General features: G+C 61.0%; 1 protein-coding gene across 28 annotated transcripts in view; it reads right to left on the bottom strand.

Moving 5' to 3' along the window:
• CACNA1G (calcium voltage-gated channel subunit alpha1 G) overlaps positions 1–20,724 on the bottom strand; it is a 60,793-nt gene extending 40,069 nt beyond the window's left edge. For all 28 annotated transcript variants that reach the window (XM_047080498.1, XM_047080492.1, XM_047080488.1 and 25 more), the window contains exons 1-9: positions 20,483–20,724; positions 13,380–13,491; positions 13,151–13,284; positions 12,588–12,685; positions 10,359–10,518; positions 9,558–9,858; positions 9,299–9,391; positions 6,589–7,372; positions 4,041–4,417 (exon numbers count right to left, since the gene is read on the bottom strand). In XM_047080498.1, coding sequence (XP_046936454.1) covers positions 4,041–4,417; positions 6,589–7,372; positions 9,299–9,391; positions 9,558–9,858; positions 10,359–10,518; positions 12,588–12,685; positions 13,151–13,284; positions 13,380–13,491; positions 20,483–20,724 — 2,301 coding nt within the window. The remainder of the gene's footprint in view (positions 1–4,040; positions 4,418–6,588; positions 7,373–9,298; positions 9,392–9,557; positions 9,859–10,358; positions 10,519–12,587; positions 12,686–13,150; positions 13,285–13,379; positions 13,492–20,482) is intronic.
• Positions 20,725–23,745: the final 3,021 nt, after the last annotated feature.

Below are 23,745 nucleotides of genomic sequence, written 5' to 3' on the forward strand. Positions count from 1 at the left end.
TCCTGCAGATTCAGCCACCTGCCAGCTGTCCCCGGCCCTCTTCCCTCCACTTCCAAGGACAGAGATGTATGAACCGTTTGGACCACTGCAGTAGCCCTCTCCTTGGCCGCCCTGCTTCCTGTCTCCCCTCCTTGTCTCCACAGAATGTCTATTGATAGAGCACAAACCTGCTTGTATCACTGACCCGCTTAAAACATTTCTGGGGAACCTATCACCTTCAGGAAAAAAAAACTCCTTCCTATCCGTCTCAGGACCTGGCCCTGAATTTTTTTCCAAACTGGTCTCTTGTCACTTGTCCATCCCGGCCCCCAGCCTGTGCCCCACTCATTCTGAACTCCTCACAAATCTCTCAGTTTTGGTGTTTGGTGCCCCTGACCCCTCTCCCCATCTTGTGCCCTACACCCCCCCCCCCTTTTGCTGGCTACACCTCGCTCTTCCTGCAGACTCTGCTCCCAGATCACATCCTGCGTGGGGCTCTCCCTGAATCCCTTCCCTGGTCTGGATCCCAGACTACTCCGCACGTCTGTCTCTGAGCACATACTGCATCAAGTAAATATGACTGTTCACTTGCCGATGACCTCTCTGAGAGGAAGAACGCAGTATCCTAGGCCCAGTGTGTGTACGTCTCTTCCTGACCCCACAGTCAGTGACATCATGCTGCTAGCTTGACATGGGTCATGGTGACAGCATTTACACCATGGTAATTGGTCAACACTATAAACACCACAAATCAAGATGTTTTTCCCCAACTCTGATGCACAGGAAATGTGTGTGGGAGGGAGGGAGGGAGGAAGGAAGGAAGGAAGGAAGGAAGGAAGGAATGGATGAAAGAAAGATGGCTGGATGGATGGAAGGAGATGGGGAGGGATGGAAGGGGGGATGGAGGGATGGGTGAAGGATGGATGGATGGATGGATGGATGGAAGGAGAGGGGGAGGGATGGAAGGAGAGAGGGCGGGATGGATAATTCATAATAAGTTCCTTGCTCCATATTCTGCTGTCTCATGGATGGGGCACACGCATGCTTGTCCTCCATCAGGTGACACTTCTGTCCTCAAATCACATTCTTGCTCCCTTCTCAGTGTCCCGTGTCCTTATCCTCCTCACCAGTCCCTCTGGGAGAAACAGTCCTGCGGGTCTCACCAGCCAGTGGGTGAAGGGGTGGGGGAAGCAGGAGGCCATGGACAGCGCGGGGCCTACCTTGGGTTGGGTATGACAAAATGGGAGCTTCCTCTGTTGGTAGAGAGGGGCAGGAGGGCGTCACCATCCCTGGCAGGAACACCGAGTGGGGGGTAAGGTAGGTGACAGTAGGAGAGGACAGGCCTGGGGAGGGCAGCAGCCATGGGCGGGGAAGAGGGCTGGGTCCCTCGCTCGGGATCCCCAATACCGGGATCCTCTCCTGACCAATACCAGGGTCCATGGACATGGTCGCCTCGTTCAGGGTGCTGCAGGGAGACCACGAGTCACTGTGGCTCCTCTCCTCTGTTGCCACATCCCCTCAGGTGCCCCCCCAACTTTGTTCCTCACCTGGTTCCCCTCTCCCTGTCTGGGAGGCTCCATTTGAACCTGTGTCCCGAGCCCTGCAACCCCTCTCCGCATCTCTGTCTCTGTCACCCCGATGTCTCTGTGCCTCCATCTGTCTGTCTCGTCCCCAAGTGTCCATCGCCCCCTCCGTAGCTCTGTCCCTCTTGTCCTTGCGTCTCCGTCCTCCCGTCTTCGTGCCTGCCTCTCTCCCCCCAGGTCTTCATCTTGCTCTCTGGGACCCCCTCTCCCGGTCTCCGTCTCCCTCTGAGTCTCTGTCTCTCTGCCCCCGCATCTCCTCACCCCCCCTCCCGGCCCCCCTCCGCCTGCTCAGGCTCCGAGGCGCAGATGGCGGGACGTTCACGCCGCAGTGCCTGCAAGCACAGGGCCGTGGCTGCTTCTGGGACTTCTTCCCCGGCCCCTGAGGCTGCGGAGAGCAGTCAGTCATCTGCCCGGCCTGCTGGGGACTCCCACTCACCCCTGTGGGGCCCGCGCAGCGACCAGGTACTGAGACAGACCCCTCTCGGGAGCAGACGCTGCGCCACCACCAGGGGGGACCCCCTGCCGCTGAGGGCTTGGTGGGGGGTGCCCCCTGCTTTCCTCAGGGACTTGGGCAAGGAGATGCTGCAGGCACCCCTGACGGATGGCTTTTATTTCCCTCCCAAGGGGGTGTCCTTCTTGACGTCTAACCGAAAGGCTTCCTGCTGCCGCTTCATCGGCCCTCGGTCTCCGTGACTCAGCTTCTCCCCAGCGCGGTCAAAGCCTCTGCCAGCAGCGTCCGCTAGGGCACGTGGCGGGATGCAGCGCCCCCCAGGGAGAGAGACACCTGACCACGGCTAGAACTGGGGGGAGGGAGGGGAGGCTGAGGTCCAGGCTCACGGAGCCGGGGTAACGGGAGGTCAGGGGCTGCCCTCACCAGCCTGGCAGAGTGGAGCTCCTCTCCCCAGGGGGCCGGCTGAGCGGGCGTGTGCACACACACCATGCCCCGTGCGCCCAGACACAACACGCCTACCGCGGTGCCGTACTCCCCACCTGCTGGAGCCGCAGCCGGCGTCCTGCCCCCTCCCCGCACCTCACCTCCAAAAAGAGGGAATCCGGCATAGCCACCTGGGGGGAGGGGGAGCCCTGAGGCAGGAGGAAGGGGTGCCAACATGGTGTGACGGTGATGGAGGCGGGGCTGGGGCCGGCGTGCCCCTGGCTGGACAGGGCAGCTGGGTTAGGCGCTGAGCGTGCACCACGTGAAAAGGCACGGAGGTCGGCAGGGTTGGGGAGGGGGCTCTGATCCCCCTGAAAAGTGACCGTCTCATATCAGCTCCAGCCCTGGCTTGGACCCAGACCCTCCGTCCCCCTCCGCCATGAGCACCACCTGGCCCGTGTCGCCAGCACCTGCCCCGTCCCCACCCCCTCCGCACACCCCTTCAGTTCTGTATCAGGAAAGGTCAAGTTCTGGTGGCCCAGTCCCCTGCCCGAGCCTCCGGGAGGCAGGAACACCCAGGAAAGAGCACAGAAGGGCCTGGAGGAACACCTGCCTCCCTCCTTTCCCGAGAATCAGCCAAGGGGGGTGACCCGGAAGGCCAAACCGGGACTAAGGGCCACCTTCTGGAAGGAGCCCTGTTGGGAAGCCTGGCCCCAGTCAGCGCGGGGGGTCGAGGGCAGGGGTGGGGGTCCCCCAGATCACCCTTCGCATACTTGCACAGCCCTGGGAGTGAGAACAGCCACCTCCCGTTCGGCCCAGATCCCATCTGCTCGCAGCCATCGGCCCCACGACACAAGCCTGCTCCCTCTTCCACATGACAGCCCTTCAAATATTTGAAGACAGCTCGCCTGTCCCCGCTGAGCCTCCTCTTCTCCTGACTAAACATCCCGGTTCTTAGAACGATTCCTCAAACGCGATGGTTTCAAGTCTCTTCAGCATGCTGGGCGTTCTCATCCACCCAGCCGCCCCACTCACAGCAAGGCTCCCGGAATGGAGGCCGGGAGCAGATGGCCTCCCTCCCTACCGGCCGGGCCTCAGCTCCACCAAGGCGCCGCCACCGACCCTCTCCTCCTCGCCTCTACCTGCTGCCAGTCGGTCACACTCCCAGTTACTGAGTCAGGTGGATGCTGGGGGGACCCAGCACTGGGCTGGGGGATCCCCCAACACCTTCTCTCCCCTCTGTGTCTTCTCCAAAGACCCAAATCTCTTCCAACGACTTGTCCCTCCAGAGAGGCCTTACCCACACCTGAGGCTCCTCACTCACTCACATCCCTCAAAGCCCACCTCCTCTGGGAAGCCTTCCCAGATAGAACAGGCTCAGCTCAGACCCTGCCCCTGCCCTGGGGCCACCTCCAAACACACAGACTGCGTGGCATTCATCGGTTTTCACCGTCCAAAGTCCCCACACATTGGTGCACCTCCTTCCTGTCCTCCTCCCCGCCATCAGGCTAGCAGCATGGAGAGGAAATGGGACCCGGGGGCGGGAGGGGAGGAAGGCAGAGGGTCTCCAGGTCCAGGGCCCGCGCCCTTGCACATGCCCCTACCTGTTCATGGTACTCGATGCCCATGCTGAGGGTGTTGACCAGGATAGCAATCATGATTCCCCGACCAAAGTACTTGCTGTCCACGATCTTCCGGAAAGTGTCACAGATCAGCCTCCAGAAGGCCAGCACAGAGTTGGGCTCTGCGTCCAGCCCTAGACTCTGTCGGTGCCGGCTGTGAGGGTCCCGGAGATCACCGTGCTGGGCGTCTTGAGTGAGCTCATAAACTGCCTCGCTGTCTGAGTCAGGCATCTCGTGGCCGGCGAGCTCCACCTGCCCTGCCCCCGCCCGGGCGCAGTAGGGGCAGCTGTCTGGGCCACAGGCTCCACTGTCCGCCTTCAAGCAAGGGCTGGAGATCTTGCAAGAGCTTTGGCAGGCGCCTGGGACAAGAGGAGGGTAGAGGTTAGAGGCTGCTGGGTTTCCTACGTGGGGTGGCCCTTCCCTCACAGCACATATAAAATGAATTAGGTGGGGCGCCTGGGTGGCTCAGTCAGTTAAGCGTCTGACTTCGGCTCAGGTCATGATCTCACGGTCCGTGAGTTCGAGCCCCGCGTCGGGCCCTGGGCTGACCGCTCAGAGCCCGGAGCCTGCTTCGGATTCTGTGTCTCCCTCTCTCTCTCTGCCCCTCCCCTGCTCATGCTCTGTCTCTCGATGTCTCAAAAATAAATAAAAACATTAAAATAAAATAAAATGAGTTAGGAAGTTAGGGGTTCTTTCAATGGTGGGGGTGCTAGGCACTTCATGGGCCAGGAGTACTTAGTGCCGGCAGTGTGGTCAGTCCTGAGCAACAGAATGCCCCCAAATACCGATAGCATTCTACTGACAGTCATTGTTGGGTGTCCTGGGCTTTGGCAGGTGGCCTTGATGTCCTCTGAGGTCCTGGGCAGCTCTCCTGTCCTGGGAGCCTTTAGCAAGGGGCCTAGACCATCTCTCCTTCCCGTGAAAGCCAGCCCTGCACCAGCACTGCTCTGAGTAGCATTTTCCAAGGGATCCTTATGACACACACCCGCAGATGTGTGCCCACGTACACACACACACACACACTGGACACACGCACGCACGTGCACTGGCCATTTGCATACACACATGTACTGTGTGCGTATACGTACTGTTTGGGAACCACACACACCTGCACAGCCGACCACGAGCATGCACAGATACATGCACGTGATACAATGCACACGTGGGCACGCGTCCTGACCAGACAGGGGCACCGCCCTTGCGTGTGCACCCATTCGACTACACATATCAGACACACGTGTACACAGACATGCACGAACATCAAACACGTGCGTGCACATGCCCACATACACACACTGGACGCCTTCCTGCACACACACGCACATACATACACGCCAGACCGCACACGCTCATGCACACAGTGACCTATGCCAAGACGCCAATCAACGTCCATTTAAATCGGCTTTGATCATAGAATCTGAGAGCTGAAGGGCACCTCGGAGGGCACGCAGGGAAAGCACGTACATGAAGTGAAGGTGCCTAGCTCGGGGCCCAGCCCCTAGTAAGCACCCAATAACATTCCCCCTTCTGACTGCACCCAGGAAGGTTCGCCAGCAACCGTGGTGGCCCCCGCCCTGCCTTCTACACAGGACGGAGCTGAGACACACATGCACGTGACTGGCTTACGTCCCATGGCAGGGTAGCGGAAAAGCTGGCACGGGCACCGTTCGCACGGCATTCCGCACCGGCACCTTCCTGTCCCAGCCCACGTTCCCACATGACTCCCACACGTATCCCACTGCTCCCACGTGCCACAGCCTTCCCGAATCCCAGGCCCTGGGCTTCGGCTGCAGTGCGTCTGTCTTCGGAGGAGGGCCCGCCACCCCTGTCTGACGGGGGGGACGCCTACAGGCTGGGAGTGTCTCACTTCCCCTGTGACGCTGGGTGTTCCTCCCACCAGACTAGCAACCCCCTGAGAACTTCCTGCTTCGGGCCCCCGGTCTCCCTGTGGGGAGGGAATGAAAGTCGTGTTTACAAGTCTCCTTAGCAGTGGGGTGGGGGTGGGGGGCAATGCTGGCCACAGTCACACATCATTGCCCCTCTGGGCCTCACAATGTAGTGTGCGGGCCTCAGCGTCAGGTGGCCCTGAGTTCACCCCTCCCCAGTGGCACAACCTTGGGCAAGTCAAACAACCTCTTCGAGCCTCCTTTTCCTCATCAGTAAAATGGGGACAACAAGAAAGCTCAGCATCTACACTGTTGAGAGGATCCGATGGGATTCCGCCCGCAGAGCATGGGACAGGCACTCAGCAATCGGTCGACACCCGTTGACCTCATAGAGCAGAGCAGATCGGGTGCTCATTACATGATCGATATTGTTCCCATTACAACGTGGGAATTAAGATTCCCGTTTTAGCAGATGAGGCCATTAGGGCTCAAAGACGCGACGGGACGGCTCGAAGGTCCCAAGGCCTCAAGTGGCAGAACGGAAATCAGAGGCCTGTCCTTGGGGCGCCAGGCCCCCAACCCTCTCCGGGACCCCACCTGGCCCCCGGGCAAGGGTCCCAGCATGCCCCACCCAGAGCGCTCACCTGTGCTCTGTGTCTCGAGCAGCTTGTGCATGGAGCTGTAGGGCCCGGGCGGGATGTTGAGGCTGGTGAGGGTGGGGGGTCCGGAGGTGGGGGCCGCCTCCACTAGCGCCTTCTCCTTCAGCATCTCTGGGGGAGGGCTGGTGTGCACCGTGGGGTACACCTTCCCGCTGCCCACGGTCCTGCCCGACGCCTCGGACGGCGATCTGGGAGGGGGTGCCTGACAGCGGACCGGCTCCAGGCGGCAGTCGGCGTGGTAGAAGCTGTGTACGGACTCTGCGCCCCCCGGGGGGCCCCCGGAGAGGGCGGGCGTCGAGGGCGGAGGCAGCATCAGCCGGCGGGCCCCGTTGGCATCCCTGTCCTGGATCTCCGGGCTGGCCCGGGGGGCCCGCAGCGTCCCGTTGCCCAGGTGGTAGTGGTGGTGATGGTGGTGGTGGTGGTGAACCAGGTGGTGGACAGACGGACGGCGGTGGGAGCGAGAGCAGCTGCCGCCGGGCTGGGGCTCCTGGCCGCCGCGCGGCACCGGGCTGCTGAGCAGCCCGGCCCGCACACCCGCCGCCCGGGAGACCTGGGCCAGCCTGCGGGCCGCTTTACGGAGGACGTACACCAGGTACTTCAACAGCTCCTCGTAGCAGCTGCCTGGCTCCGAGAAGCTGGCCAGGGTGCTGGCATTGGACAGGAAGCGCACGCGCTGCTCCCGCATCAGCTGGCTCTCCCGCTGCTTGGTCTCTGAGAACTGCGTGGCGATCACCACCAGGCACAGGTTGATCATGAAGAAGGAGCCCACCTGTTGGGGTGGGGACAGGAAGAGGAGATATCCTGAAGAAAAGGGCACCGCTGCCGCGGCCGCGTACCCCCGTGCCTCTCCCCTCCCCCAGCCGGGCGATGGCCCGGACCCTGACCCCTGCAGGCTAGCCAGGCTGCCGCTCTTGAACTCGCCCGCGCTCCCTCGTCCCCCACCTCCCTGCCTCAGTTTCTCCGGGACTCCTGGATGGCATCGCTGTGACAACAATCCAGAATGAAGGAAATGAATATTTATGGTGACAAGGCAGATTTTTTTTTTTTTCTAGATTGTGTCCTAGTAATTATGATAATTAGCTTCACTAGTATGATTCCAGAGAGCTGTTTGGAAGATTCTTCACGGAGAGTGTGGGTGGAAACTAGGCCCCTTACCTCCCTGTCTGCTTCCGTCCCCTCCCCCCAGCCCAGGGAGAGAAGCACAGTGAGAAGACCACGCTTCCCAGAGGTGCTGGCCTCACTCCGCAGGTGGCAGGTGACGGTGGGGGAGGGGAAGAGGCCCCAGGCGTGGCCCCCCTTCCACATGCAGGGGCGACAGGGATAGCCTGGAGGGTTTGCTTTTTCTCAGAGCCTCTGCCTGTCACCAAGAGCTGCCTTAGTCTGTCTCCACCTCTCTCTGGAGATTGTCCTAAATCCTGAGTAGATTTTTTTTTTTTTTTACTATGTTTACTTATTTTTGAGACACAGAGAGAGACATAGCATGAGTGGGGGAGGGGCAGAGAGACGGAGGGAGACACAGAATCCAAAGCAGGCTCCAGGTTCTGAGCTGTCAGCACAGAGCCCGACGCGGGGCTCGAACTCACGAGCTGTGAGATTGTGACCTGAGCCGAAGTCAGACGCTAAGCCGACTGAGCCACCCAGGTGCCCCAGTCCCGAGTAGATCTTAATCTCCGTCATCGTCTCTTTCTCTCCATATCTGTCCCTCTCTCTCTGGCTCTGTCACTGGCCTCTTGGTGACATGGAGGAGGGCTGGACTTGGTGTCCGGAGCTAGGCTCAGCGTTCTCATTTAGGAGGTGGGACCACACCCTCTCCACTCCGCCACCCCCCGCCCCCCGCCACAGGGCACTATGAAGATTAAACAGGTAGCAGATGTCATAGCACACATCAACCCCAACGCCCGCCCAGCGAGATTAATCCATGGCACCCGCAAAGCCCGTGACAGGGACAGACAAATGAAGACAAGTGGGTTTCCTCTCTATAAAATAGAGATGATAACAGGACCGTGGTGAGGATTCGATGCACCAGCACAGAAAAAGTGCTTAGAGCAGGACTGGCGCAGAGTAAATGCTCAATAAATATTAGCTGTAAGTAGAAGCAGTTTAATTATTAACTATGAATGCTGGTGACTAAAACTATTAAATATTGCTACTTTTGCCTCTGCCTTCTGCCCTCAGGAAGCCTTGGGATTTCTGAGCTGGAAGGAACAAGAGGTCAGGCACTGTTTCTCAACACAGGGTGATGGGAACGGGGGGTGGTAACAGTCCTCTGTTTGGGGGACAGTCATTTCAGGATGTTTGCCAGCTCTCCCCAGCCCCCCAACAAAACGCCAGCGGTGCTCCCCTAGACCCCGTAGGGAACAGGACCACCCTTTGCCATTTCCAAATGCCCCCTGAGAGAGGTGATGCCAGCTTGGGTTGAGAATCGCCTTTTTTACTGAGGCCTAAAGTGGGGCTGGAGGCCTCGTGGGGAATGACGTTGCCAGAGGTCGTAAGTGGTAGTAAGTGATAGAACCCAGCCTCGACCTTGGATTTCCTCCTGACTCCTCATGACGGGTGCCCTCTCTCTCTGCCTGCCTCTCTATGGGACCCGTCCTGAGAGCCAGAACTTCAGACCCAGGAGGCCTTCCCCTCTCTGGGCGCCCCACCCTGTGTCCCCAGGATCCCTCATCCCCACAGGGGCCCAAGGAGCACTCACGATGATGAGGAGGATGAAGTAGATAAAGTTGTAGAAGGAATGAGCATCCATCACGAAGTACATGATGTCGACCCAGCCCTCCAGCGTGATGACCTGGGGAGAGTGCAGAGGGACAGGCTGGTTTGGGGCCCCCTAAAGCCTCCTGCGGCCCCCTCGGAGGCCCCGACCCCATCCCAGCCCTGAGGACGGCCGCTCTGAGGCCAGACTGCATCCTGGCGCTTGCACTCTGGGGAACCTCCCCGTGCCCAGGCCGCCCCACCTGGAAGATGGCAATCCAGGCATAGCCGATGTTGTCGAAGTTGATGGCGCCCTTGAAGGGGTTGTGCTCCCCTGCGGAGCAGTTGGTGTAGTACTGGTTCCAGTTGACGCAAGTGGTGTTGCTGGAGCTGTTGTAGGCCTCGTAGTCCAGGCCGCAGGGGGGGCCGCCGCCACCCTCCCCGCGCAGCGTGGGCACACTCCTGCACGAGCGCATGCCGTTCTCCCGCGGCTGGGAGCAGATGAAGGGGTTCTCGTCCTCATTCTCCGTCTGGTAGTAGCGCTCCAGGTCCACGCTCAGGGGGCTGCAGAGGAGACAGGGAGGAGCTGGGGGCGGGGGGCTTCCAGGGAGAGGGCCCAGGACGGACGAGCCGAGTGGGCGCGCTGAGACCCGCAGGGTGAGCAAGGCAGGGGGCAGAGCCGGGCACGCACCAGGCAGGGGCAGGGGCCTGTGGGTGTAGGTTGGAGGGCACCAGGAGTGTGCGGACTGAGTGTGCAACTCCAGAGTCGGGCTGATGGAAGGTTACGTCCCAGACGGATGGTTTTCCCACGCAGCTGCACATGAGGCTCATTGTGGAGCCTGTGCGGCTCCCCACGCCCGTGCTGAACCCCAGACGGAGGAAATCAGAGTCTGTGGGGGGCGGGACCCAGGCCGCGGGGACTCCAATGCGTAGCCAAGTTTGAGAACCAGACATGGCACCGGTGTGAGGACGGAAATGTCAACGGCAACGGGGACTGAGGTCGCCCCCCCCCCCCCGCCCCCGGCAACCACTCCCAGGTCACGCCCACTCTGGGCAACACTCACAGGCTGAAATTCTCCGGCAGGAAGCACCGGTTACGAAGGAGCCCGGCCCACAGCTGGACGCCAACGATGCCGAAGATGAAGAAGACGAAGAAGCAGAGCAGCAAGACGTTGCCCAGCATGGGCAGTGTGTCCAGCAGCAGCGTGACAAGGATGCGCATGCCTGTGGGGCAGAAGCCACGCTGGGGGGGGGGGGGGCCAGGCAGCACTCCCAGAGGAGGCCCTTCGGGGCTTCCGGGGCACAGACAGCCGGCTCAAGCTGGCGGGGAGACCGGTAGACGCCTCTAACTCCACCGGCAGCCCCGGCAGCCCCCGGCCCCTGCCCACTACCCGTCTTGGCCCATCCGTATTAATCAGGGCACGGTACGACCAAGGATGAGACACAGAGATGGAGGTTTCCAGAGCTCTCTCCTGCACTGCTCCCCACCTAACTCCCCACATCATCTCAGCTTACAGAGGAGGATCGAGGATGCCCAGAGGACTGACATGACTTGTCCAGCATCACAGAGCTGCCCAGCTTTCTGTCCCTGGATCCTACCCCCGAACACACACACACACACACACTCTTCTCCTACTTCCTTCTCTCACCCAACACAGTCACCTGACCTTTCTAAGTTATCACCACTGTAGTCACTGGGGAAACTGAGGCAGGGAACTCCAGGAGGGACATCAGCTGACAGGCTCTCACTCTGAGAGCCATCCCTTCAGCAGGAGTCCAGATGCCCCCGAGCTTCACCATGGTTCTGAGCCCCCTGCCCCTAGTCCATTCTCTGCTTGATACAGATCCCCACATCGGGACTCGAGGAGACACAAGGCCATCTTTCCAAGTGGCCATCAATTAACAAGTCCCTCTGCAGGAACAGCCACCACAGCTGTGCCCCAACAAGCCTTGTTAGAGATACTGCCCTCCCTCCCCATTCCAGGTCTGGGACCACCCCCACATGGTCTGAACCAACCCCCGGGCCATTAAGCCCTTGTTAAGCACACAGACCTCTAATGACCGGTTTGACCCCCAAAGTGCCACTCGTGGCCCCCTGCCCCTCCAGGGAAAAAGCTTCTAAGCAGCAGCCAATTAACCCTCTTGGTGACTACAGCCGCCCTGCCCAGCCATTCTGGCCCGGACTTCTCACTCCGTCCCTCACCACCACCACCACCCCCACCCCCAGCCCTCCAGCCCCATCCTCCTTCGGCTCCTCTGTGCTCCAACTGAGATCAATTCCTCAGGGTTTGCATTAAGAGAATTACACCGGTGGGTAGACAGCGGCCTATAAATCTGCCAGCCATCACCTGGGGTGGGAGCGGGGGTGATAGCCTGTCCCTCGTCCAGAACTTCCGTTAACACTAACACCCCAGCACACCGAGCAGCTCTGCCCACCCGAAAGCAGCCGCATCTCATACACACACACACACGCACGCGCACATGCGCACGCACACACGCACGCACCACACGGCACAGGGGGCTGCTGCTACCTCAGGCGCAGAAACCCCCAAACATGCCCCTACCCCTCATTTCTGGAACTGCAGTGGAGACCATTTGCAGCTTGTGTAGGTTGAGGAGTTGCATAGGGGGCCTGAGTAAGAGTGGGGGGGGGGGGGGTGGCAGGATGTAGGGGGAGCTAGGGCTGCCAAAGCTTGGCTGGCTCGGGAAACCAATGCGGTTTAATTTAGATAATGGTCCCGGCAGTCAGTTGCGGCAGTGGGTTGGAAGGGAGTGGGAAGGAGGAAGGGGACACAGGCGGAGCATGAGACATGGAGTGGCCTTGCTTTGAGAGAAGTCATGCTCGGTGTGGCCAGTGTGGGCTCACCAATGAGAACCAGACTGCGTGAGAGGCCGTTCTGGCTAGAAAAGGCCATTACACTTTGTCCCCACTCCTCCTGGCCTACCCGCCTCTCCTCATTCCCACTCTCCACCCCCCTTCCGCTGCAGGGAATGATCTTTTAGCTGAAGGGAGGGGTCATCTGAGACATTTCTGAGACTCTGACCCCAAATCAGTCTGAAACAAGGGGGAGGGTCTTTCCCGCTAACTCTCCCAGTGCCACAGCCAGGTGTGGGGGCTCCATTCGGCTCCAGGGGCCCTGATTCCCCCACCCCCATCCCGAGCCCTTATCTGATGAGGTCTGCCTCAGAACGCCAGGCCTATGAGTGGTCAGAAGGTAGGGGTGGGGTCTGGGGGTTCCATATTTCCTCTTGGGGCTCCCTGTGCAGGGGCTGAGGGCCAAGGGGTCACTCACTGGGCACCCGGTTAATGGCCCTGAGCGGTCGCAGCACACGGACTGTCCTGACAGCTGAGAAGCTGACGTTCTGAAGGTCCAGCGAATACTCCAGCATCCTGCAGGGAGGGGCCCAAAGGGAGGCCCTTTGAGTCTGAGGCCGCCGTGGGGGTCAAAAGAGGTCAATGAGGAATCCTGCTGCGGTGGGGCAGCACAGCCTCTGACCCCTCCCCCACCTCCACCAAGGGGCCCTGAAGAGCCGGCTCTCTGTCTGGGGGCAAGGCCACCCCCAAGCCAAGGACAGCTCCCCATCAGAGAATAAACAGAGGAGGGGACGGATTCAGGGGCCATGGAATTCAGAAGTACAGGCTCGAGTGTCACAGGCACTGTCTCGCCCACCAGGACCGTCCAGGCTCGAGGGTCCGGACAGCCTCGGACCCTTAGTGGACAGCCAAGGAGAAAGCATCGTTGTAAGTGGGCTGGGCAGGGGCCGGGGGTGGGGGCAGTGCTGGGGCCTAGAACCCTGGCCCTGGGGTCGGGGCTGATCTGGTCATTGCTCTCCCACCTCTAGCCCAGGCCCTCACCCTGCAATGACGATGAAGAAATCAAGCCGGTTCCAAGTGTCTCCCAGGTAACACTTTTTCCCGAAGATGCCCAAGGCCACCATCTTCACCACCATCTCCACAGCGAAGAAGGCAAAGATGAAGTCATCGAAGGCCTGACGTGGGGACAAGAGGTTTTGGAAACTGAGAAGGGGGAGGGGAAACCCCCTCCCCGCCCCCGCCCCCGCCCGCCCCACGCACACACACTCACCTGCAGGATCCGGCAACGCTGCGAGTCACAGGCGATGTCCTCACATGGCCGGAACATGCCCAGGGTCACACAGTTGAGAAGAATAACCAACATGCTGATGCGCTCAAACCAGGTATCCAGGCGGTCAAGGAAACAGCTGGCCGGGGCTGGAGCCGCGCCCGCGCCTCGTGCCCCGCACCTGCCCTTGCGCCTCCCGCTCCACGACCCCCACCCCCCCAATCTGAGGTGGAGCCAGGTGCAGAGGGAGGACCCCGGCTCACATGTCTGACCGACCCCAGGTCCGGGCCCACCTTGGCCGTCACCCCACTGGACCCAGACTCCTCGGCGGTGCAGTAGGAAAAGCCACAAATACCCTGACTATTTGCACAAGCCACTCGGGGGATAAAATCGATCGAGCTTGTGGAAATGCCAGACACTGAGAGTGTGCTGCTGAATCTGAATCCTATTCTCCCTACCTCACGGGGAAGATGTGAGAAGCAAATGAGATAATGTATGTGAATGTGTGACACAAACCTAAAGTCGGATTATGCCTGCCTTACAGTTTACCAAGCACCTTCACGCCATGCCACATCTGAGGCTCGCAACAGTCCCGTGAGGTAGCGGGGGTAGACCATTTCCTTCCCCAGAACCCAAGCACCCGGAGGCCCAGAGGGCCAAAGTCATGTGCCGAAGGTCACGGGAGAAGCCAGGATGAGACTGAGGTGTCCAAGTCCCCCATCTGGGAGACTTGTTTCCATAGTTGCCCCGGCCTGTGGGGGAGGGGTCAGGATCATCCTGGCACCAGACAGACAGGCCGAACTAAACAACAGGGTCCTTCACCACAACACGGCCTCCGCCTGCCTCTCCCACCACCCACGAGCCCCCTGGCCCCCCGAAGCCCTCGGACGCCTCCAAACACACTCTCGCATTTAAGTAACGAGGACCCACTCCACATCAGGCCCTGTGCTAGACAGAAGTCCCCAGCCCACACAGAGTAGAACGTACCCTGCACACACAGGCCCTGAGTCTTTTCCACATAGTGGGTTTTATTAAGGGACTCACTTCCAGCCCATCAACAGGAGGATGTACAAAGCGGCTTCTGGACCTTGGAAGGTTCTGGACACCGGACTGACAAAGAAGTGAGCCAGCATCCTATTCTTCTCAAAGACAATGCAGAGTGGGGGAAACAAAGAGGCTAGAAAGGAGGAGAGAGTGGAGACTGGGCGGAGGACGGGCCTCGGGGCTGGAGGTGAGGAGGGTGTCATGGCGGCCCATGGCATGACCCACGAAGCCAGACTGTGGGGCGCAAAGGGCCTACAGCAGGTGGAATCTTCCTGTCAGGGCCCCACTTCTGGAGTGAGAAGGCTCTGTCAGGGAACCCCAGGGCTTTCCTCCCAGCTGGTCCCAGCCACCGCTCCCCATCTCCATCTTGAGGCTCATGCCACCCCACTCTGCAACGGCCCGCCATGCCCTCAATCTCCCCTCCCAGGCCTCCTCTGCCACCCAGGCAGTTTGCCTTCACATCCCTGCCCACTGACAGGCACCCACGTGGGCAGAGGCACTACAGTTTCCCCTGCCTCCACCTCCTCCTCACAAGAATAAGAGTAAAAAAAAAAAAAAAAAATAGTTCTAGGTTTTTGGGGTAAGTAGATGGACGAGGTAAATAAAGAGTGCTCTGTTTCCATGGAGCTGTTTTCCAGAGTGGAGCCTGAGCCCAATGGATCTCTCCCCAGAATGGGGTCAGCCAGGGGTCACCTTGGAAAAAGGAGGACAGGGAGGGAGCTCTCTGAGGGTGATTATCGGGAAAGAGCAGGACACAATTACCCTCAAGAACCGGTCTGCCCGCCCCGAGCTACCCCCTCCTGTCCTCGGCAGAAAGGGACCCATTTGAGCAGTTACCTCCACAAGGGGGAATGTGGGTAGTTCCGTTGGGAAAAGCTCCTGGAACACCTGTTTGGACCCCTCCAATGGCAGTGACTCCACCAAGCCATCTGTGCACTAGTCTTGTCTCCCTTGCTGAGGCAGGCACACTCGTACGAAGCTTACAGTAGTGCCTGTCCCGTAGTCGATGGTCAATGCATTGGGAAAATGAATGAATGAATGAATCAATCAATCAAGCAAGCAAGCAATCAATCTCCCTGCTTAGAAACCGGGTGTATCTCCCCATTCATGTTTTCCTGCCTTGTCTGCCTCAACAGTGATAAATTGATAACTTGGGGTGGGCGTGGGGGGAGTGAGGGGCAGAAGTGACACCACAGAGGAGCCGGGACTCCTGTTCCCACCTTACACATGCTCACACTGGGGCCTCTTATAGCTAGATTCTACCTCCAAATAACCCCATCTCCAGCTCTTAACCACAGAAACCCCCCTGGCAATTTAGCTTTACTCCCAGGTACATCCTGTCTGCTCTCTACCTTCCCCTTTCCCTTCAGGGAAATGTAAACGGACAAGGGAAGACACCAAAGCAGGGGGAAATTTGGGACAATCTGAACTGGGAAGTAATCAGTGGGGATGGGGGTCTTTCACCCTTCTCAGGGTAGGGCTTGTTTCCTTGGGAACATGGCCTTATGTCACTGTGTGATGTTCCTCTGTTGCCATAACAACAGGAGGATGTGTCACCAGGTGGTGTGGATTTGTTGCTATGGCAACTAAAAGGGACCCCTCACACATGAACTCCCCTTAGCCTGACTGCTGTCTTGTCCTCATGCAGGGAAGGGAAAGCAGGAGGACCCACAGGTTATCAGGTTGGGGGGAAACCATGTGACAAATCCCCATGGCAACCAAGGGAACGGGGGACACTGGTTGCCATAGTGACTATGAGAGACCTGTGCGGTCACATGTCTACTGTTGCTATGGTGACTGTCCGGGCTGGAGTGGATCCCAAAGGGGGAGGTGGGTAGGAGAGGGGAGGCTTTCTTCTCCCCACAGCCCACCATCAAAAGCAGAGAAAAAGGAAATGGCAGGGCGAGGAAACACACTTCCATCCCTCCTCCTCCAGGAGGGAGAACTGGAGCATGTTATCTGCCCAACTGAGTCCTCTCCGTGGGGCTTTATCTAGTGCCCTTGCCTAGCCTGGCAGCTGTAAGGGAGAGGGGGGTGGGTAGAGGAGGGAGGAGGGGGGGCACCTCCAGGGGCACGTGGGGGCCCGGGTGTGACTGAGAAGGGAAGCAGGCCTTCCAGCTGCCCCCCTTCCCAACTGGGGCCTGGAAATCTGAGACTGCGCAGCACTGAGGAGGAGACGGGCCTGGACCCAGGAATCCTGGCCTCCCAGTATGAGTTGGGAAGGTGGGATCCTAGTCTGGTCCACCCTATGAGAGGCTGGCGTCTATGGGAAACGGCACTCCCAGGGGGTAGGGTGGGAGACGGGGGCTCGGCCATGTGGCTGGCACTGGGCAGGCCGAAAGGGGGATTCCCTCCAGCCAAGCCCCCACTCCCACAGCCCGTTCCCCAGTGGTCTCCCGCGCTCCAGCCTGTGGGCGTGCAGGGAGAGAGGTTTCCAGCTGAATTGAAAACTGAAGCCCAAAGAAAGGCAGCCGGCCCCACCCAGAGACAGAGACGTGAGACCCAGAGACACAAGAGAGAGCCGGCCTGTTGGAATCTTTGGAAGGGGAAATAGGCCAGAAATCTGATTCAAATGTCTGTGACTGTGTGTGTGTGTGTGTGTGTGCGCGCACACACACGTGTGAGTAGTTGTGTCTGTCGCCACCCTGGCTGAGGCAGGCAGGGTGGGGTGAGGGCTGGGGCGGGAGCAGGCGAGGGGTGAGGCGGGGTTGAGTGGTGGGGGTAATCCCAGGAATGGCTCCAGCTGGCACCATGGGTGATGGGGAGTCCCCCAACAGTTCTGTGGAGTAGAATGGGTGTGTGACCCGGAAGGAAGGTGGGCCTGGGGCAGAAGGAGTGCTAGGGGATGCTCTGTCCTCCCCAGTCCTGTCCCATTCCCCAGCCTCAACCTTCCTACCCAGAACCCCTCTGGAGAGTCTGGAGTTTTAAAATGAGACGAGGGAATTGGTGAGGAGACAGGAAGAACACCCCCCTCCCATTTCCTCTGAGGACCAAAATGGAGACTTCTCCCGAAGGTAAGAGACACAGGCAAACTTGGGGCACTGGGACAGTGGCAAGGAAAACTCCAGAAATTCCCGGTGCCCCCTCCCCTCCAGACACACACACTCAGACACACACACAGTGATGCAGTCACACACTCACACTCACTTCTGGAAGCCATTAGGGCTCCTGCCTTTCGGGCCTCCCCCTTCTCCTTCCCCTACTCCTGGCAGGCTCCCTTCTCCCCCTCTGGCCCCCCTCCCACTCCCCCTCTCGGCATCCCAAATGCCAGCCTGTGATTTCCAAATGAGAAAAAGCTGTGCTGGGCTCTGAGCTTGGAGAAACTCCTACACAAACTTCCAGATGTGACACAACAGCCGGAGAGGGAATGCTCAGGATCTCCTTTCCGGGAGGGGCGCCACACTCCCTCACACTTCAAGAAACACACACTGGAAAGTCCAACACGCTCCCCTATAACCGGGGAGGAGGGGGCCCTTCTGATGTGAGTACCCCTGGTCTTCCCAGCACGTGCACTTCTGAGCCTCTCTTCCTTTTGCTGCCCTCCCCTCCCCCCAACACACACACACACACACACACACACATACACACCTTCCTACCTGGGTCTAAATCTCCTCTCTAGGAAACCTGGTGTCCTCAAGAGGCTCAAAAAGGAGGGGCTGAGAAAAATGCCAACAAAAGTGGAACTGGCTTCAGATAGTGGGGGAGGTGCCCCTATGTCCCTCAGACTCAGAGGTGCAGAGGACCTTGTGGAGTCAGGCGGAGGTGCACTGACACCAAAAAGAGAGAAGGGAAAGCCTGAGGTCCAGGAGTCAGCTCAGAGCCCACCGCCCCCACCCCCCGGCCATGAAAAGACAGGTTTCCCTTGACACTCAGGTGTGATGGGATTGGTGGGGCACGGCTTAGGCAGTTCCCTTGCCAAGACACTGTTCTCTCAGCCCATCCTCAGCCAACCCAGGCTTAGCGACTTGTCTAGACCCAGTGATGCCAATGCCCCACACCCCAGACTCCCACCACCCCAGGCGTAGGCCTGCTTTTCCATTCCCAAGACGAGCCCTGGGGTCCCACCTCTCTTCCCTCCTTCCAGCCCTCTCCACTTGCTCCCTCCCGGAGCCCCTCAAGGAAGGAATCTGCACCCAGACCATCCACTAGCACCTAGAGGTAGGGCAGGTGGGGAGATGCTGGCCCAGAGGTCTGGCTGTTTTAGAGGAAGAGGGGAGGCAAGGTCTCACTATCTCCCCTGGACCCCCAGGAGAAGGGAATGGTGCTTTCACTCCCCATTCCTGGAGAGGGCAGGTGGTGAGGGGTCGAGAGGAAGGATGTGCTGAGCTCATCCTCTCAGAGACATTTGTTCCCCAGGTCCCTCTCTGCCATGGAGAAAGGGGCCTCGGGGGTAGGGGAGGAGTCAGAGCTCTCTGAGACCTCCTACCTCTCTCTTTCGGCAGCTCAGAGAAAAAAGAAGAAGGGGCAAGCGATGGAGAGAGGGTGTCACGAGGGGGGCTTCCTAAAGACCCGCGGGGTGTAGAAGATGGGGGTTGGGGGGGGACCCAAGCTCACATCCCTGCTTTGCGCACTAGAGGCAGCCGAACTGCAGAGTGAGGCGGCACCAGGCTCCCCCCCACACCTTCCCCAAAGCAGAGTCCCGGTTGGGCTCTCAGGGGTTACAAGGGAAACCTGAGGTCCCCCACCCTGGTGCAAAAGAGCCTCTGAGCCAGGAGGAAGGAGTCAGGAGAAGCTGTCAAGACCTGGGATGGCAGCACACCCCCCCCTCCCCTTTCCTTCCGGCAGTGACGGGACCCACCCGGAGCCTGGAACCCGGCAGTAGTCAAGCAGCGCTTTGTGCTAGGAGCTGAGGAGAAGAGGCCAGGGGGGCAGGGGGGTTGGGGTCTCCCATGCCACCCCAGACCAGGCAGAGAACAGGGGGCAGTGCTAAATCTATCTCCCTGAAATGTGGGGATTGCATTCCACACACCCAGCCAAGGAGCAGACCCTCCGGGGTGCTGGACCCGAGTCTTCCTTAGCCGACCGGCTCACAGGCTCGCGGTTCCCCCAATACTTTCTTGGAGGGCTGCGGTCTCCCATACCTGCTCTGCCCTCAGGCGGGAGCACTCTGTGTTTGTGAAAGGGTAACTTGGACCCGTTCAATCCCATCCCCCGCTTGCCAAAGCACTGGCCACAGTCTTTCCCTCTACAAGAAAAAATCTAGCACAAAACTCCCCAACCCACCCTTAAGCACCCCGCACTGAATAAAGAATTGGGGAGAAAGGAGGCACTCCGGGCACTGGGCTCCAGCTGAAAGGGTCTCTACTCCGGCTCTGGGGGCAGACAGCTTCCCCTTCACCACATCTTGTTCTCATTCTGCGCCCCTGACATCAGCCGCCGCCGGAATCTCCTTGTTGTGCCTCCAACCCGCGGGTGGGGGTGGGGGAGTTAGGACCCGGTCCCCGCCCCCCCACCCCCAACATCTCCCTCTGGGTCAGTAAAAACCTCAGCCTCAAGGACCAGGTTGGGGGTGGGGATCAGACCCTAGAATCCACCTCAAACTTTGAAGCCGGTGGAGGGGGGGGGGGGCGGGCAGGAGGGAAACCCAGGAGATTGCAGTCCCCCTCCCCCGTCCCCGCAGCTTCCTCCCCACCCCACCCCCCAAAGTCGGAAACCAAACCCAGCTCGCTAACGGGCGGCGGGCGGAGTAGAGCTCCCAGGCTCCCGAAGCTTCCCACATCTGGAGGATGACGACCCTCCCCTGCCCACATCTGGAGAGCATCCAGCTACAAACCGGCGGGGCACGTCTCCTCTCTTTTCCTGGCCTGGATCCCAACCCCCCAAGGAGGACTGAGGTGTGTGTACCGAGGTGGGGCTCGTCTGGGGTATCAGCCAAACCTGCTCGCGGCTCCGCTCCCACTCTGAAGCCCCCTCCCTCCCTGAGCAGCGCCCCCCCCCCCACACTCTCATCTGCCCACCTTCCAGGCTCACTTCTCCGACTCACCTGGCTTTCGGTCCCCTCCGGCGGCTCGGCCCGCCCCCCTGCGGACCCCCCAACCCGGCCGTCGTGCCCTGGAGGATATGGGTTACAGACCGTGCGGAGACACCAGCTCCGCGGGCGGCTGTCCTGGCTCAAGTAGAAGAAAACCACCGGGGCCAGCGCCGGGTACGGCAGCCCCTCCGCCTCGGAGTCCGCGCTGCCCGGGTCCTTTTCCGTCGACCCCGGCCCCGGCCGGCCCCCGGCCCCCGACAGGTCGTTGAGCCGCATGAAGCTCCGGGGCTGTCCTGACTCCTCGGTGCCCGCTCCATCCTCCTCCTCGTCCATCCTCTGGCCAGCCGGGGCCCCGGGCGGTCTCGAGAGGGGCGAGCGGCGCCCCTCAGAGGAGGTGTCCTCACGCAACCGGGGGGCCCCGGCGGGGGCGCATCTGGGGGGCTCTAGGGCGCAGGCTGAGCCCCCGGGAGGGCCAGTTCAGCCCAGCTCCCCCTGCCCGCAGGGGCATGCTGCCCGCGGGGCGCCGGGTCGCAGGGAAGCCCCGCCCGGCGCGAGTCCCGCTTCCCCAGGGCTCCTGGGGCCCCCCGGGCCAGCCGGCCGGCTCCCCCTCACTTTGTTCCGGCTTCTTCGCTTCGCGCCCAGGCTCCAGTCGCCCGATTCGGCGCTACCTTCGGCGAAGCGGCCGGGAGAGGGGGAGAGAGAAGGGGGTCGGAGAACAGGGGGTACGGGGGAGGGGCGCCCCCTCTTCCTGCGGCGCAGCTGGAGCAGGATCTAAGGGGTCAGCATCGTCCCGGCTCCGCGCCAGCGGCGGCGGGGGGAGGGGAAGAGGGATCTCTTTGGGGGTGGGTTTGAAGGGGGTGGGGGGCGGCTCCTTCCTCCGCCCCGCGGCGGGCTCCCGGTCCGGGAGGGGCGGGGAGACGGTGGGGGGCCGTCCCGGGCGGGGGTGGAGGCGGAGATGCCGCCGCCGCAGCCGCCGCGGTGGCTGCCGCTGCCGTAGCTGTCGCCGGCGCCACTGCCTCCTCCTCCGGCCGAGACGCGGAGCGAGCGAGCGAAAGCGGCCGCGAGGAGCCCGGCGCACACCACAGCTGGATCCCTCACTCCAACTTCAAGCCTCGGCCCCGCCTCTCCCCAGCCAGCCTCGCAGCCAATCGCTGCGCGCCGCCGGCCCCGAGCCCCGCGCCCATTGGCGGGCCGCCGTGGCAGTGCGGGCGGGGGCGCCGGGGGAGAGAACCACAGCTGGAATCCGGTTCCCACCCTGAAGCCCAGGACCGCCCCTCTCCCCTCCCCTTGCCCCTGGGTCCGCTCCCGAAGGCCAGAGCCAATTAGACGGCTACCCAGACCGAACCCATTTTCCTATTGGCCGCTGGGGTCTCTGGGACTCCCCTGGAGGGAGCCCCGGGGAATCAGAGTGTTCGGCGCCGGGTCCCGGGATAGCGCTGCGGGCCCCGGGGCATCCTTTGTCCAAGACCCCTGAATTGGACCGCAGCCGGAGGGCGGGGCCCAGCTCTGGGCGGGCCTGGGCAGAAGAGAGGCTGGCGGCCGGGGCTGTGGGTGGTGACCAGGGTCCCCAGAGCGAAACCCTGGGTGTCCACCGGATTAATCGCCTACCCTGGAGTCGAGCCCGGGAGCGCGACTGAAGAAGGGGAGGAGCGGAGTAGGATGTCCCGGGGGTAGGGGCTTCAGGCTTGGAGAAACAGGCGGAGCCTAGGAAAGTCCGGGGCAAGCAAGGTCTGGGCGTGGTTTCCACCAACCTCCTTATGTAGACCCCTCTCCCAGGTCCACTTCTGCGACGTTGACCCTGACCTTCTAACGCTAAGCCGCCGACCCTGACCTCAGGTCAACACTCCTGAGCTTCCTCCTCTCTGCCCCTAGGGATCCTTTGGAGGCTGTGGATCTCTCGCAGGGGCTTCGAGCTCGAACACGTGGCCCCAAACAGGTCAAGCCAGTCCCAGAGCCCAGGTCCCCAAGATCGGCTGAGGAGCAGAGAGAAGCTCCCTCGAAGGGACCTGCGGGGGCCTCCGGTGTGTGGGAGGGAGTGGAAGCACGGAGCTGGGCTTTGCTGGCTCTTGGCCTGCAAGGTCTTACCAACCTCCCACCCCGTGTCTCAGTTTTTCCCTCTCGAGTTCCAGTGGGGCTGGGAAGGCAGCCGCAGGACAGGAGCTTCTCGTGGCTGCTCTCGCACACCTCTGCTACCGGGGGAGCGGGTCCTCTAGTGTCTGCAGCTCTCCACTCGCGCACACGCTCGTGTGCCCCGGGAACCTCGCCCCGCCCCACCTTCGCGAGTCCCCGGGCTCAGTCAGCTCCTGCTCCCTCTCACCGCCAGCGCCGCCCCAAAAGGCTGTAGGTGCCCGGGTGCAGAGCGCCGCGGGAGCGCTGGGCGCTGGAGCGAGGTGGGGCGGAGAGGGCGTCGAGCATTAGACGTCCGGAAAGCACTTCCCCACCTCTGGGAAGGTGGACACGGCGGCGGGGCCAAGAAGGTCAGTCAGTGCTGGGTCCCGAGACTTCGGGGCGCTGACGCCACTGCGCAGAGGCAGAGGCGTGGACCGGATGATCTCCCGTCCCCGCCCCCCCCTCCCCCCGGGCCACCCGAGCAGCCCCCGCGTGCCTCCGGCCGCCCGGGGTGGGTGTCTCAGCCCCCTCGAGGGCGGGCTGCAGCCAGTGCAGTGGGGAGGCGCCGAGGGGTTGCAGCCTCTCGGGTTGCCCTTTCGCCAAATCCGGGCACCGAGTTGTGTAAATGAGGCCGAGCTCATTTGCATTGCATGCTAATGAGCAGATCCCTTAAGTGCCTTTCCCTCCTGGCGGGAGTCTCTGCTCTCATTCCGTGTGTGCCGCGCCAGGCTTGAACTCTCAGCGGTCTTCTGGGAGAGGGGCCTATTTATGGTTCACTCCACGTGTCTGACACCTTCATCCCTCCCGCAGGTCCGCAGTCTGCCTGGTCGGCCTGCCCTTCCCCCACAGTGTCAAGAAGCCCCAGGGCTGGCACCAGGACGTAGGGACTTTAATCATCCCCTCTTTGCAGAGGGTACAATGAGCCCAGAGAGGCTTGCCCAGCCCAGTGGTCAAGTTTCCTGGTGGTCAGCAGGTCCCACACCTCCATCCATCATCCAGGCCACCCCTGTCTCTGGGCTGAGCTCTATTCTAGAGCATACCCAGGAAGGTGGCAGGGTGTGGGGCAGACACATTTACCTCCCTGGCCTTGGGACCTGGGGTGACCTGCCCCCTAAAGCATCCTGATCCCTGGGTGGGGGCACCAGGGGACCCCGCCTCAGATGCTCTCTTAGCCTGAGTGGGTAAGGGGAGAAGGGAGGCAAGACCTACAGAGAAGGCAAAAAAAAGGGTGAAACCCTCTTTAAC

This window comes from Lynx rufus, unplaced genomic scaffold (assembly GCF_022079265.1).
Source record: "Lynx rufus isolate CCGP_SWC_20201006 ecotype Redwood Valley unplaced genomic scaffold, mLynRuf1.p SCAF_18, whole genome shotgun sequence".
Classification (NCBI taxonomy): Eukaryota; Metazoa; Chordata; class Mammalia; order Carnivora; family Felidae; genus Lynx; species Lynx rufus.